At 44.4% G+C, this 14,856-nt stretch overlaps 1 protein-coding gene across 1 annotated transcript in view; it reads left to right on the top strand.

Annotated features, from left to right (window-relative positions):
• The first annotated feature begins 734 nt into the window (after positions 1–734).
• The window catches only part of LOC146817972 (ribosomal protein S6 kinase alpha-2), a 1,223,136-nt gene continuing 1,209,014 nt past the window's right edge, over positions 735–14,856 (top strand). The window contains exon 1 of the mRNA XM_085611448.1: positions 735–1,700. Coding sequence (XP_085467574.1) covers positions 1,602–1,700 — 99 coding nt within the window. The 5' untranslated portion in view covers positions 735–1,601. The remainder of the gene's footprint in view (positions 1,701–14,856) is intronic.

Genomic DNA, 14,856 nt, shown 5'->3' with positions numbered 1-14,856 from the left:
ACCTGGATTGGAAATATGGAAATATAGCGTCTCCTTGAAAGGGAGACAGATGGGCGAAGAGTCAGTTATGGCGTCAACAGAAATAAGTTGGAAATTTCATAGAATACGCTATAGTTTGGCCAGGTGTGTTGTCTCCTGTTCTGACTAAAGGCTTGCTAAGGCACCACATATCAGCAACCTCTGCCTGTTCTTCACGGAGGATAAATACATTATTAAATAATAAAGAGCATCCTCTCGTGCGGGTTCCTGCCCTTATCCAGCTGGGTCAGCCTTGCCTTACCGAGCCACGTGACGAACGAACTGGGTCAAGTTGAAGGAGCGATGGGAGAGTGTCGAAAAAGAAAGAACGAACAAGGGAGCTGGCGAGAGCAATATGCCGAAACCTGTGGGCGAGGCAGGCACAGACACCGAGCTCGGCGGCGCGAGTGGCAGGATCTGTAACAGAGTTTCGCTTTGTTCTCGCGTCCCAAAAGGGCACAGCCTAGTGCCAACACATCTCTCGTAGGCGAATAGGGAGTTATTCCTTATTTAAATAATACAGCATTGAAACATTGGTGAGTAAAGACGGCGACACTTAGCGCTTGGTTTACAAGAGCACAATCCCCCTCCCCCTGCCCCCCCCCCCCCTTTGTTACCATGCACGCCCACTGAGAATCTGTCCCCGAAGTACTGTGTCTCAGCTGCCGCGATTTCAGAGCCACCGCATTAGGAATACAGACCCGAGGGAAGGATAGGGCTTTTAGTGAGGGGATAACAATGTCCGTGCTGATACCATCCCAGAGCAGATTACTCCCCTCTGCCCCTTGAGAGGCAGCTCTTGAAACATAAGGAGCACAGCTGAAGGCTTCAATCGATGTGCCTGGAAGTACTGGAAAGGGAAAGTTCTGGCATCCCGTGCCCTCTCTTGCGGAGAAGACCACGAGAGCGTGGATAGCTAAGGGACGCTCATGTCTTATTCCATATTTGCTGTTTGGGAAAGACAAGGGTGGTGGGCGTGGAGACAATACAGAGACGCCCACCTTTCATTTTACACCTGCTGTTCAGGGGGAGTAAACGATCACTGAGAGATCCACCTTTTATCCCCAACCTGCTGTTCCCACGAGAGACCGGAGACACCTTCCATCCCACACCTGGTGCTCCGACAGAGGCAGAGACAAATCGTAGATGACCACCTCTTATGTCAGACCCTAGCGTGGTTGGACGAAAGTGCGGGGATAATCCAGAGACATCCACCTGTCATCTCACACCTGCTTTTGCGTGAGGTATCATCCGCGCGAGGCTGCTGAGCATGCAAGGAGATCCGGCGCTGATTGGCTGCACAGCCAGGACCTGAGGGAGCGCGGCTCGCTGCTCGCGGCTGTGCAATGTAAACAGTGAAAGCGGGACGGGGGAGAACGAGCTCCAGCCACGGCCGCCACTGCCAGCCCTATCCGGAACGCCGATGGATCCGTCCGCGCGCCACCTGCGCACCTTGCGCACCTGCCCCTGATGCGCTTCTAGAGCGGGCTGCCGCTCCTCCGGCTGCCGGGCAGCACGCCCTACAGTGGATGTAAGGAAACGGGGCAAGAGAGCCATCTCAGCCCGGCACAGTGTCCGGGACCATGGAGATGAACATGAGGAAATTCACTGTGCGCAGGTTCTTCTCTGTCTACCTGCGCAAGAAGTCCCGCTCGAAGACCTCCAGCTTCAGCAGATACGAGGTACAGTGCCAGAGCTCCGCATTTCATCAGCGCTGCGAAATGTGTGAAAATAAAGCAGGCGTCACAAAAGTTCTGCCATTAATAGCAATTGTTAGCCTGTTTGTGTTTCTTTAAGTAAATAAGATGTGATATGTGGTGGGCTGTCTAGCTTCAACGCTCAAAAGTGGACTGGACATGTAGCTGACGCAGGGTATCCAGTGAGTTATGTTACAATCCTTCTCCAAAAACAACTACGCTCCATCAAACAGAGCGACACTCTAGAATCTTTATTGCAGTTGATGTTTTGAATCAAAAAAGAGAAACTGAACTTTATTTCTTTCCCTCTAATGGCAGTTTTGTCATGCAGTGAACTGTATTCAACTAAGGCCACAATTGACTCAGAGCCACGGTGTGCCAAGGCTTGGCATGTTGCGACCTTAAAAGAAACCCCAAGTGAGAACGCAGAATGGGGACATGCGCACAAGTAGTCATAAGTCTGACGTGACTTGTTCACATGGCCTTGTATTTGTGATTGATTTTGAGGGAATCATTTCCCATAGTTCTCCTAACAGGACCAAGAGAATGTGCTATACACATGGAAATCGAGCTGTTGGGTCGAATATGGCAGACGCAGCAAATAGATGGAATGTTAATACCGGTTTGTAGGACTGCCTGGGAAAATATAGAGAATTGGCCTGTGGATAGGTGTGGGGTGCTTGAGCTGCGCTTCTTTTCCTTGAGAAGGGCTGTGTTTTACCGAAGAACAATGTGATTTATTCTAAATCCCTAATGGTTTTGCTGACGGTAGGCAAAAAAAAGTGAAAACCTTATTTTTTGTTGTGCGCTGTTTTAAAGTGTCCCTTCTGAAACCCGCGCATCTCCCTTCATGAAGGCACCAGTCATCAGCGAAGATGGAATACAGCCTGCAGTGAACTTATCTACGTCCACTTCAGCACCATCTACCATCCTCGAGCTCAGTACGGGATAGCGCGTGCACGGGGGCCTTGCACATACGGTCCTAGAGCACAGGAAGAGGATGTAGCCTAACGGGCAGACCGGCCGACCTTGAACCTGGGGAAGCAGGTTCGAGTCTTGGCGGGAGGCTCAAGCATCCTGTGATTCTGGGCAAATCCCTTAATCTCGCTGGGTGCATAGAAATGAATTTGTCCGTCTGTAGTGCAGCTGGGGTTCATGTGAAGCGCTCTGATACCTTCGGTTGGAGTTCGCATTATATAAAACTGCACAATGACAAAAATTATAGGACAGGCACACCTTAGCATCCCTGCCCTTCCTCTTGATCTTCGCCACACTCAGGAGCTCGCATCTTTCAAGAAAAAGCTTAAAACACTCCTTTTTGTATGAATGTCTCTTTCCCCCCCTTTTGGTTCGCGCCGGGACACTCCTGAGTAGCCGAGCGCGTTACCAAATGGAATAAATGAAATGAAATGAAATGTCTCAGTACTGGAGCACACACGCACCTTGCATCCCAGAGGTCTTTATGGCATAGTGCAAGCACACATCTTACCATCCTCAGTACCAAGGGCATATCTTCCATTGGTGCAGCAGGTGTAGTAGCACCGGGACATACTGAATCCTAATTATTGCTGTATGTTATAATTTATAGTACAGCGGGCGGGCATTTCTTTCCTTGCACTAGGGCCCAGGACAGGCTGACTACCCCCTCAGTAGGGATTGCTCCCGCGCACACACAATACAATCCTGAGCTTTAGTATGGGATTGCGCAAACACACGCACACTGTGGTAAATAAAAATAAATATTACCGGACTGAATTTCATGCGGAATCTTAAATTAAAGTAAATAGCTCAAAATAACAAGAGGCAGAATCCGTGGTATAAGAGGTTTTCTAATGGGCTTTATTCCATTCAAAATGGCCGACTCGAGTCGCGGTCCTCAGGTTCCGTCACCACGAGGGTTCAGGAAGTGAAGTACAATAATTCATTAACAGACATGTATTTTTATAATAAGTGCATTACAATGAAACGAATGTAGAAGGCGTAACATTTGATAAGAAAAGTGACAAAACAGTGACATAATCGAAACTAGGCGTAATAAGGAATAAAAGAAACATGATTGGTTAGAATTATCAGACATAGGTGGATCTATAAGATAATACTTGGCATAGATGCGCGCGCGGCAGCATGACGTGTAATTGACGTGCAACTAGGGGGTGAAGGGGACTTGACATTTAGCTCTACATGTGGAGACGAGAAGTCTGGGGTCAAGTCAACCTAATCCCAAATCATATCTAACATCCTATGTTTAAAGAACTATGTTATCCACAAGGAAGAACTCTCGGACAGAATCTATTCTATACTGACTGTGTGCGTGTACAAGCGTCTAAGTGTCTATATGAGATGCGAGGGATAGAAAACTTTCCATGGCAACAGGGCTATGAATCACTTGCAGGAGGACGGAAAGGCTGAGTCCTTTGCTTGTGAGCTAAAGGAAATGTTTACCTAAATCACTGGACAGGAATGCATCGGCTGAAGAGTAAAATAGATAATTCGAAGGTGAAATACAACTTCTTGGCAGACAGGCGAAAACTGGCCGAGGCAGTCACCGTTAGCTGCACAGGGAGTAGGACAAAGTTCATGGATACAGATGCGAGCTCAAGCTGAAGCTGTCAAAGACAGAGAGCAGGGAAAGGCTTTGAGGACAGAATCGGGCCTACTTGCCTGAACTGTAAAAATGGAGTAACTTAGCCATATAAAGTCGGTGGCTTTTCATACTTAGGAATCGAATATCCAGCCCATTGATGGCGGATCTGACAGAGAACATGTCAACGGTAGACACACATATGTTTGCGTCTTAGAAACTGGAACTGGAGGGAACATACATGTACTTGTAACATGCATATAGAACCGTTGGGGTCCAAGATAGGGGACATAACTGATCAGGAAAATCCACATTTCCACATTCCCTCCTTGTCCCCTTCTTGCCCTTCACGAGACATCAATCTTCATCATTCCATTGATTTGCTCATGGAGCATCATTTCTTCTTCCTTCTTCTTCCGGTATTTTGAACGAAAACCTTGATGTGGAATACACGATGTGGCACACAGACCACAAATCGCTGGTCCACATTGTAGGCATAAACAACAACTGAAGAGCATAAGAAGGCCAATACCTAGGAAGGATAGAACTCTCCATCCCCAGGCTGATATCACACTCCAAAACCACCCGGACCACGTCCAAGTGCCTGGATTCTCGTGTATCTGGCTTACAATCTTATGAAGGCGTGTTATAGCTTTATATACAGATGGCGAATTTTCTGGTATGAATATGCAGCAGCTGGATCCGATGACCCTGCAAGCTCCGCCCCTATCGGCCAGGATGACGTCAAGGACAAGACGATTCTGGAGAACAACAATTCTCATCACTGATTGTTCCTCTGTCAGATTGCCTAGGGCGGCTATAGTCTCGTTTACTACAGCTTCAAGAGTCTTGGTGAGTCTGCGTATCAGCTTACTATTTGATATTGTACCTATATAGGGAAAGATACCTTTATTGAAATCTACATACTTGTCCCATGCTGTTTCAGTATAATCGACAACTGGGAGATCTCTTTGCTCTCTATTGTGTACTAAATGAACATTTCGATAATAATCAGGGGGAGCTAGGAAAACAGGTGGCAAAAGGAATGCTATGTAACAGGTACCATCCCAATCTAGAGGCAGACGCATATATGCCGTCTGACCACATATAAAGTAAGAATGGCGAGAAGCTCTAAATGAAGATTTACCTTGATCACTATATTCTACTGTAGTAACGCATTGGCTATGGCCCATGTGTATGGAACCAACTTTTCTTACACATAATTCACCCTTAACTGGAAATACTGACATAGTGGGCAGAATTAGTTCAACTTCGGATTTAACATTCAAAATCATAAGATTAGGCGTAAAATTACCTAATTTATACACTTCATTTTCTAAATCAGTTCCTGTTCTACTGGGGTAACCCTCCTTATTAGGGTGACAGACTTTGAATAAAACTAGATTCAGATTTCCCCATATCCAGTGTTGTTGATAAACTGCTGTGTCTGGGTCTATGGAATTTAATAAACTAAACCATGCTCCACAGGAGCCATTGTGTGTGAATGGATGTGGAAAGAAAGGCAGAACTCCTTTGTTATTCTGATAGGGAGGGAGTCGGCCACACACCCAACAATTGGTGGCATTACTAGTCTGATGGGAATGATGTAACATACTAATGAATGTGTTATTACGCAGCGCAAGTCTATAGGACAACTCATGTGGCGGTAGGTCACTAAAAGAGTGTTCATCAGTTATATTGAAAACACGTTTAGAATCAGGATAATACATATGCAACAATATACTTGCAGTAACTATTAAAAAACTCAAGAAAAACAAAATTAATAAAGTCACAATACAGTGGCTACGCAGTGATTTACAATACGCCTGTCGTTTCAACATTTCTCGGGTATTTTCTCTACTCAGGTCCAAGGGATACATGTCGGAGACAATTCAACCGCTTCACCTTGGAGAGGACTTAAACAATCAAATTGCTCGACTGTTTGGGCCTAAGCTTTAATTTATAGCACTGAGAGTCATTCTTTTCAACAAAAGGAAGTTTTGAATCAGTCTGTGAGGGAGTGCAGGGCACAGTGTCTATATCTGAAGGTAGTCCATGGAATTTTTTGACGTGACTTGAATGAATCCACCCTTTACGTCCCTCGATCTTCACGGCTGTTCTTGTGGTCAACAGGACCAACTTCGGTGCTTTCCACCTGGGCTCCAATTGACTTTTCCTGTCGAAATTTCTCACAAAGACAAGATTACCCGGAACAATGTCATGGGGTTTCGCCTCAGTGTTGTCGGGAAAGGCTGCAGCTACCTGTGAACGAGAAGATTGTAGTGCAGACATCAAGGAAGCCAAGTAATCTGTCAGCATGTTACAGTCAATGTCAGTTATTTTGCGTGGTATAGGCGTCCCCCACATATTTGGTGGTCTACCAAAGATCACCTCATACGGGGATAGCCCTGTTCTAGAGTGTGCTACCATTCTCATATAAAAGAGTGCAACTGGTAATGCTACTATCCAGTCGACACCTTTCTCTCTACATATTTTGGACAGTCTGATTTTCAATGTCTGGTTATGTCTTTCTACGAGACCTGCTGCCTCGGGGTGTCGGACACAGTGGAATTTCCACTGATATCCCAACAAGAGTGAGACATGTTTCATTAATTCGGATGAGAAAGGCTGACCGTTATCTGAATATACAACACGTGGTAAACCGTACCGTGGGAAGAATTCTCGAACTAGCTGCTTGGCAGTAGTCGGGGCAGTGTAATCTGATACGGGATACGCCTCTGTCCAACGGGAGAGAGCGCAGACAACTACGAGAACATATTTGAATCCTCGACAACGTTCCATCTGAATATAATCCATCTGGAGGACTTCAAAAGGATGGTCAGGAGGCTGAAATCCACCCTGCTCTACGGGAACACTCTTTCCTGGATTAAACTGACAACATATCATACAGGTACGAACTTTTTGTTTAGCTGCTGCTCGTAAATGTTTGTTGAACCAAATGTGCTGAATGCTGTCTAGCATAGCCTTCTCTCCTAAATGTGCTGGGCTGTGAACTGTAGCTATAATGGCTTGAACCATGGAATCAGGGAGAAACCATACAGATTTCTCCTTTGTCATCCACCCTTGATCTGTCTGGATCCCTCCTAGTTCAGTCCACTTCTTTATTTCTTCTGCTGTGGCATGTGTCTGTATGTCAATTACATCAAGTGCGGGATCCTTAATTGTCATACACTGTGTTGGGGTCTGAACTATTGGCTTTGTCATGTCTAATGTGCGATTCTGAGCAGTCTGTTTAGCTGTTCTGTCAGCTAAATCATTGCCTTGAGAAATGGTATCAGTAACCTTCGTGTGTGCTTTACATTTCATAATCGATATAGCAGTGGGTAGATGTATTGCGTCTAACAAAGCATGAATGAGGGGTCCGTGCTGAATGTGGGCACCATGGGACGTTAAATAACCTCTCTCTCGCCACAGCACGCCGAAGTCGTGTACAACTCCGAATGCATAACGTGAGTCAGTGTATACATTAACTTTCTTATTTGTGGCTTGAATACAGGCTTGCGTTAGAGCAATGAGTTCTGCTGCTTGGGCTGACAAAGTATCTATACAATTTGTTTCAATAACTTCAGTGTCTGTTGTGACTGCATACGCGGCCACTAAATCTCCTGTACTTGCTCTCATGCATGATCCGTCTACATACAACGTCAGGTCTGGATCTAACAATGGAACGTCTGTCAAGTCTTGTCTAGGTTTCGTCTTTATTTCAATGATTTCAACACAATCATGAGCTAGTGGGTCTGTTCCAATTACAGGTAATAGTGTAGCAGGATTCAATGTATTACACCGTCGGATCTCTATGTGTGGTTGAAACAATGTCAGTTCATAACCGGTAAGTCTTGCTATGGTCAAGTGTTGTGTTTGTGTTCGGTTCACAAGAACCTCTACTGCATGTGGTACTTGAACTGTCAATGGGTGTCCTAATACTATGGCATCGCTTTGTCTGATTGCTAAAGCTGTCGCTGCCACTGATTTCAGGCATGCAGGCAAAGCCTGAGCTACGGGATCTAATGTACTGGAAAAATAAGCACATGGCTTGCATGATCCTGCTTGATCCTGAGTGAGTACTGACAAGGCAGTACCTTCGCGTTCTGTAACAAAGAGTGTAAAATGTTTGCTATAACATGGCGTTGCTAAAACAGGTGCTTGACATAAAGCTTCCTTTAGGCTTTCAAAAGCTTGTGTATGTTCCTGAGTCCAAGGGAGAACAGTCGATGTGGCTGCCTCCTGTGTGGTTAACTGAATAAGTGGTTTTGCTAGAAATGCGTACTGAGGGATCCACTGCCTACAATATGAAGTGAGGCCTATGAAAGCTCGCACCTCCTTTTGTGTCTGGGGTATTGACATGTTAGCAATTAACTGAATGCGATCTGGTGTAAGCTGCCTTCCCTCCTTGGACAGCGAGTGACCAAGATAAATAACTCGCTGAACACAGAATTGCAGCTTAGAAGGGGACACCTTGTGCCCCTTGTCGGCTAGGAAATGTAAAACTGTCAGAGAAGCTTTTTCACATTCTGGCTCGCTTCTTGCGGTGATCAGCAGATCATCGACATATTGAAGCAGTGCAGTATTGACTGGCATGTGGATACTGTCAAGTTCTCTTTTCAGTGCTTGGCTGTAGATGCTGGGGCTTTCTGTAAATCCTTGGGGAGCGCGTGAGAATTTAAAACTGCGCCCATTTAAACTGAATCCGAACAAGTATTGGCTTTCCGGATCTATTGGGACGCTGAAAAAGGCATTCTTGAGATCGATTACAGTAAAGAATGTTGCTTCGGAATCAATTGCTGTCAACAATGATGATATATCAGGGACCACAGGGAATTGTGGTACAATACACTTGTTTAGTTCACGCAAATCAATAACCAATCGGTATACTGGCGGAGCAGTAGGATCAGTTCGTTTAAGAATCGGAATTATCGGTGAATTACATACATTGGAGTCTGTTTCTACAACTACTCCCTGGGCAATTAGCTCATCAATGATTTTCAACAAAGCCACTACAGCATCATGCGGTAACTTGTATTGTCGCATTCGTGGTAGTACCACTCCTGCTTTCAATGTAACTCGATAGGGTGTAATGTTCATGCAGCCAACATCCGTAGGGCCTTGTGCCCATAGATGTACTGGTAAAGTCTGTAGTCGGGGATCCATGTCTCTAGACACATAGTGACCTTTAAAATCACGTAAAAACAACCTTACTCCTTCCGGAGAACAACATATTATGGCTCCTAGTGCTTTCAGAGTCTTAATTCCTAACAGATTTTCTGGGCATGATTTAGTAAGCAATAAATCTGTAGTTCGTGTCAAAGGTCCTATTGTAAGTGGTAGAGGCTGTGATACTTCATTAACAATAGGTTTTCCTGAAAAACCAAGGGAAACATTTTGAGAGCCTGAGAGGGGTGCCCCTGGAACTTCACTACGTTTTATGGTTGTTCGACTTGCCCCTGTATCGAGTAAGAATTTTCTATCTTGACCTAATAATTCACTATGTACATAAGGTCCTTCTTGATCTACAGGAATCTCGATAAGCGGTAAGTCGACTTCCCTCTCTAGGCTGGTTCATGCGTAGCGCTGATACTCAGGGTATTCATACTGTGCAGTCTGATACATTTGTCGTGTTGTGGTTTGTGTGGCAGTAGCAGGCAACGGTGGTGCAGCTGGCACAAACTGTATGGGTTGCTGTGAGGCTGGCATAGACTGTTGCTGAACTGGCATGGACTGTCCATGCTGCATAGCTCCTTGTTCATTCTGATCTTGTCTAACTAATCGTGGTCTCTCTTTTGCAATACCTGTAGCTATATTACGTTTCAGGACTTGACAATCATGTACATAATGGCCTAGTTGTTTACAGTAATTGCAGGTTCCTTTTACAGGAACTGCAGAATCACCAGAATGTGTCACACCCTTTTTGTGACCATCTGCTGGTACTGTCTGAGAAACTAGCATTTTCATTTTTGTATCCTTCATGCGTCTATGCTCGTGTTCTTGTTCATCCCTAATTCTATTGTGATGATACTGTAACATTTGTAGCATTTGCGACGGAGTGTTACTTTGCCAGGTACTCTCGAATTTCAATATTCTATTCTTCACTGGAGGCAATGCATTTTCCACCAATTTTGTCACAAATAAATGTGGATATGAGTCACTACTTGCTTTTATACCACTATTTATACCAAAACATTTTTCAAATCGAGCATAATAATCGCTTGTGTCTTCATCTTGCTTTTGTTTGCAGGCTGTGATTGCACCCCAATCTTCCTTTTTTGTAGTTAATAAACGTGGCAGTACCTGTACTAGTAAACCTGGTAACAGTTTAACTTTATCCCCGAGCCCTGAACCTGCAGCTCGGCTCCTTTCTTCCTCTGCCTACATAAGCTATGGTCTCTGACTGTCTTGCGGAATTCCCTGATTCGGACACTTCATCTTGCTCAAACTCGTCTGTTCCCAATCTCTCTTCATGAATACGCTCTATTTCTTTACGTATTTTTCGGCACATGGCTATTTATACAATTTTGCTTATCGTGTCTCCCTTCTGATATATTCTGACTCCATCTTGTAAGAATAAGCATTGCATAGCTCTGTTAATACATCCTGGATCTCGTCCTGTTTGAACAAAATGATATATGTTATCTAGATGCGTAGTCATCCCTGGTAACCTTGCTAAATATTCTGCGGCTCGCCTGATACGTAATGATGCCAGGACCATTTCGTCCTCTTTACCAACCACTGGGTCATATCTACAATTTACAAGGAGTTCTTTAAGCGTACGTTCACTTACGAATTTAGGTGTACGTGAATGCGCTGACTCTTGAAAGACAAGTTTATTTATTCTAGGTGGTGTAAAAGTACTGCTAGCACCTCCCGTGGCCCCATCTGGGGCGTCGGGTGTGAATGGATTCGTTGAACGTGACACAGCAACTATGGGTGTCGATACCTCTGTAGAGTCGACTGCGGAGACAGATGCGGAAACAGATGTGCTTGCCGAAGCTTGTATCGGGACTTGCTGTTGCACGGGGACAGATACCTGATCCTGACGTTGGACCCCTCCGCCAGACGGTCTATGTGGTGTGGCGTTAGCATACTCGGGAGCTGCATCGTCTAGATATGAGGAAAGAAAAAACATCTTCTGCGGTTCTGGGATGCCCCTTTGGATGTACCTTAATTGGAAATAATGGGGGTGGCAAGTCTTTTGGTATCTCTGGAGCAGCCTTAGGTAGTCCTTCGGCTAGAAGGGGATACATACCATTCATAAAAGCATTTCTTTGTCTATTCACTTGTTCTGATTTCACTCGGATACCTTCCTCAATTAATAGATTTTCTTGAACTTTATTTGAACTTTCTTTACTCCTCTCTTCTTGTCTACGTGCTTTTTCTGTTCGTCTATGAGATTCTTTACGCCATAACTCAACAGCGTCTTTCTGTGACTGTCTGACCTTTCTTTTCCATAACTCTTCCTCCACTTTCATGATGCACTCTGCATCCCAGGTTCCCGCTATGGGCCACCTTTGACTTTCCGGTAATCCTTTGGTATAATCTACCCATAGATCAAGAAACAATATGGCATCTAAGCCATGTTTATGGTACATGAAATGCCCTGGAGTGTCTCTAGGAGGAATAGGAACTGCTTCTTCAAGCACCCCTTTTCTGGTAGTAATCTGTCTTAACTTCGAGAAGAGCGGCATATTTACAACTGATCTGATACTTACTCTTGAACTTGCTTAATACGAGAAATACAATAATGAACAGTGAACAATGAACAGTCATTCATACCACAATATGCAAGACATTTCTGAATACTTTAAACTTTAAACATTAAACATTATAACAATGGTCGACAATGATGACAGTCTGCCTAACTAATCACCACGCTGAATTCTTGACAATAACTGAATACTTCGGAATACTTGATATACTGCTAAACAGTACATATACACTGCTAAACAGTGCAGACCGGATTTGTGTACCCAAATCCGTCTTGACCGGCACAACCTATGTGCGCGTCAACACGCCTCCCCGGCGATGGTACTCACCGAGTAGCTCCTTGAAACGGAAGGCCTCAGAGAATGGACAGGACTCGATAACTGCGGACATCGGACCCTCTGGACGTCGGGATTTCGGAAAACCTGGTGGGCCTCTGTATACCTCGGATCTTGCTCTCTCAGCTAGGCTCTGGTCGGGATACTTCGCACTTCTCACCGCCTCGTCTGGGTTGATCGCAGCCTCAGTCGCCCCCGCTTGACCGGAGGGAGCTTACAGGAAATCCTGCTGGTACGCGTTTATGGTCCGTCCAGCTGTGGCAGGAGACCGGGCCTGCAACGCACCGCCGGCGCGTGAGATGAGAAAGTGTCCCTGTTCGGGCGCCATTATGTGGTAAATAAAAATAAATATTACCGGACTGAATTTCATGCGGAATCTTAAATTAAAGTAAATAGCTCAAAATAACAAGAGGCAGAATCCGTGGTATAAGAGGTTTTCTAATGGGCTTTATTCCATTCAAAATGGCCGACTCGAGTCGCGGTCCTCAGGTTCCGTCACCACGAGGGTTCAGGAAGTGAAGTACAATAATTCATTAACAGACATGTATTTTTATAATAAGTGCATTACAATGAAACGAATGTAGAAGGCGTAACATTTGATAAGAAAAGTGACAAAACAGTGACATAATCGAAACTAGGCGTAATAAGGAATAAAAGAAACATGATTGGTTAGAATTATCAGACATAGGTGGATCTATAAGATAATACTTGGCATAGATGCGCGCGCGGCAGCATGACGTGTAATTGACGTGCAACTAGGGGGTGAAGGGGACTTGACATTTAGCTCTACATGTGGAGACGAGAAGTCTGGGGTCAAGTCAACCTAATCCCAAATCATATCTAACATCCTATGTTTAAAGAACTATGTTATCCACAAGGAAGAACTCTCGGACAGAATCTATTCTATACTGACTGTGTGCGTGTACAAGCGTCTAAGTGTCTATATGAGATGCGAGGGATAGAAAACTTTCCATGGCAACAGGGCTATGAATCACTTGCAGGAGGACGGAAAGGCTGAGTCCTTTGCTTGTGAGCTAAAGGAAATGTTTACCTAAATCACTGGACAGGAATGCATCGGCTGAAGAGTAAAATAGATAATTCGAAGGTGAAATACAACTTCTTGGCAGACAGGCGAAAACTGGCCGAGGCAGTCACCGTTAGCTGCACAGGGAGTAGGACAAAGTTCATGGATACAGATGCGAGCTCAAGCTGAAGCTGTCAAAGACAGAGAGCAGGGAAAGGCTTTGAGGACAGAATCGGGCCTACTTGCCTGAACTGTAAAAATGGAGTAACTTAGCCATATAAAGTCGGTGGCTTTTCATACTTAGGAATCGAATATCCAGCCCATTGATGGCGGATCTGACAGAGAACATGTCAACGGTAGACACACATATGTTTGCGTCTTAGAAACTGGAACTGGAGGGAACATACATGTACTTGTAACATGCATATAGAACCGTTGGGGTCCAAGATAGGGGACATAACTGATCAGGAAAATCCACATTTCCACAACACGCTGAGCCTGTATGTCTTCCCATTATAAGAGAAGGGTGCCTGCTTTGTGGAGGAATAATCAATAAAAATGCAGACAACACCCAAACTCTCTTTCTTACTGTACCTAATGACACAAACTACAACAAAAAACAGAAATTCAGCAACATGTTGAAACATTTTGCTAAAAATAGCACGCTGGTGTAAGTTAGCATCACTGATGGAAAGTTTAAGTAATTTGGACCTGACGGTCTTAAACGCATAGGGCGGGGTAAAAGAAGGCATATTATTAGGCTGCCTTCTATATGTAGACGTTTACTTGTGCTAATCATTAAAGAATGATATCACAGTCTTTGGTGGTTGTGCCACAGGTGCTGTTCTGCTGTTCAACTGGTTGCGTTATAGCATGAATCTGAAAGGCTCAATTGTGCACATCAGAGCAGGAGAATATTCAATATTTATGACAAGCGAATGTTTTATTGAAACAATAAACTATTCATAAAAGCATTAATAATAGATAAAACCTAGGTCCACAAGCTCTATTTTTCAAATAAAATATAGTATTGAATGAGCTTGTCAAAAATGACATGGGACACGCTGATATCTATGAAAATGCAAATACTTTTAATTAGGTGTCAAGGATGATGTGCAGAGAGTTTAAAAGCGAATGGAAAAAGATGTTCATTACCTGTACTTCTTGCACGTGTTCGAGTGCTATCTCATTAACACTTTGCAATTAAAATCATGTGAGAAAATCATTTAATGGCATGCAAAATTTGCTGGAGTTTCCTAACTTACGATTCCATCACCTGGCCCCGCTCTGACTGTGTGTCGGACCCACATTGTAAATGAATTCATTTTATTTTATACATGACGCTGTTTTATAAAAACTCATGCTTTTCCTCTCCCCATGTGTCATGTGTAAATAACTCATTGGGAGAATGTCTGTGGCAATAAGAATAATAAATAGGTCCCGTTTGACTGGAAAATAGGCCCTTGAAAAAAAATGCAATGC

Source organism: Triturus cristatus, chromosome 6, assembly GCF_964204655.1.
Source record: "Triturus cristatus chromosome 6, aTriCri1.1, whole genome shotgun sequence".
Lineage (NCBI taxonomy): Eukaryota > Metazoa > Chordata > Amphibia > Caudata > Salamandridae > Triturus > Triturus cristatus.
The sequence above is the reverse complement of the archived record's forward strand: the minus strand, read 5'-3'. Positions and strand labels throughout refer to the sequence as shown.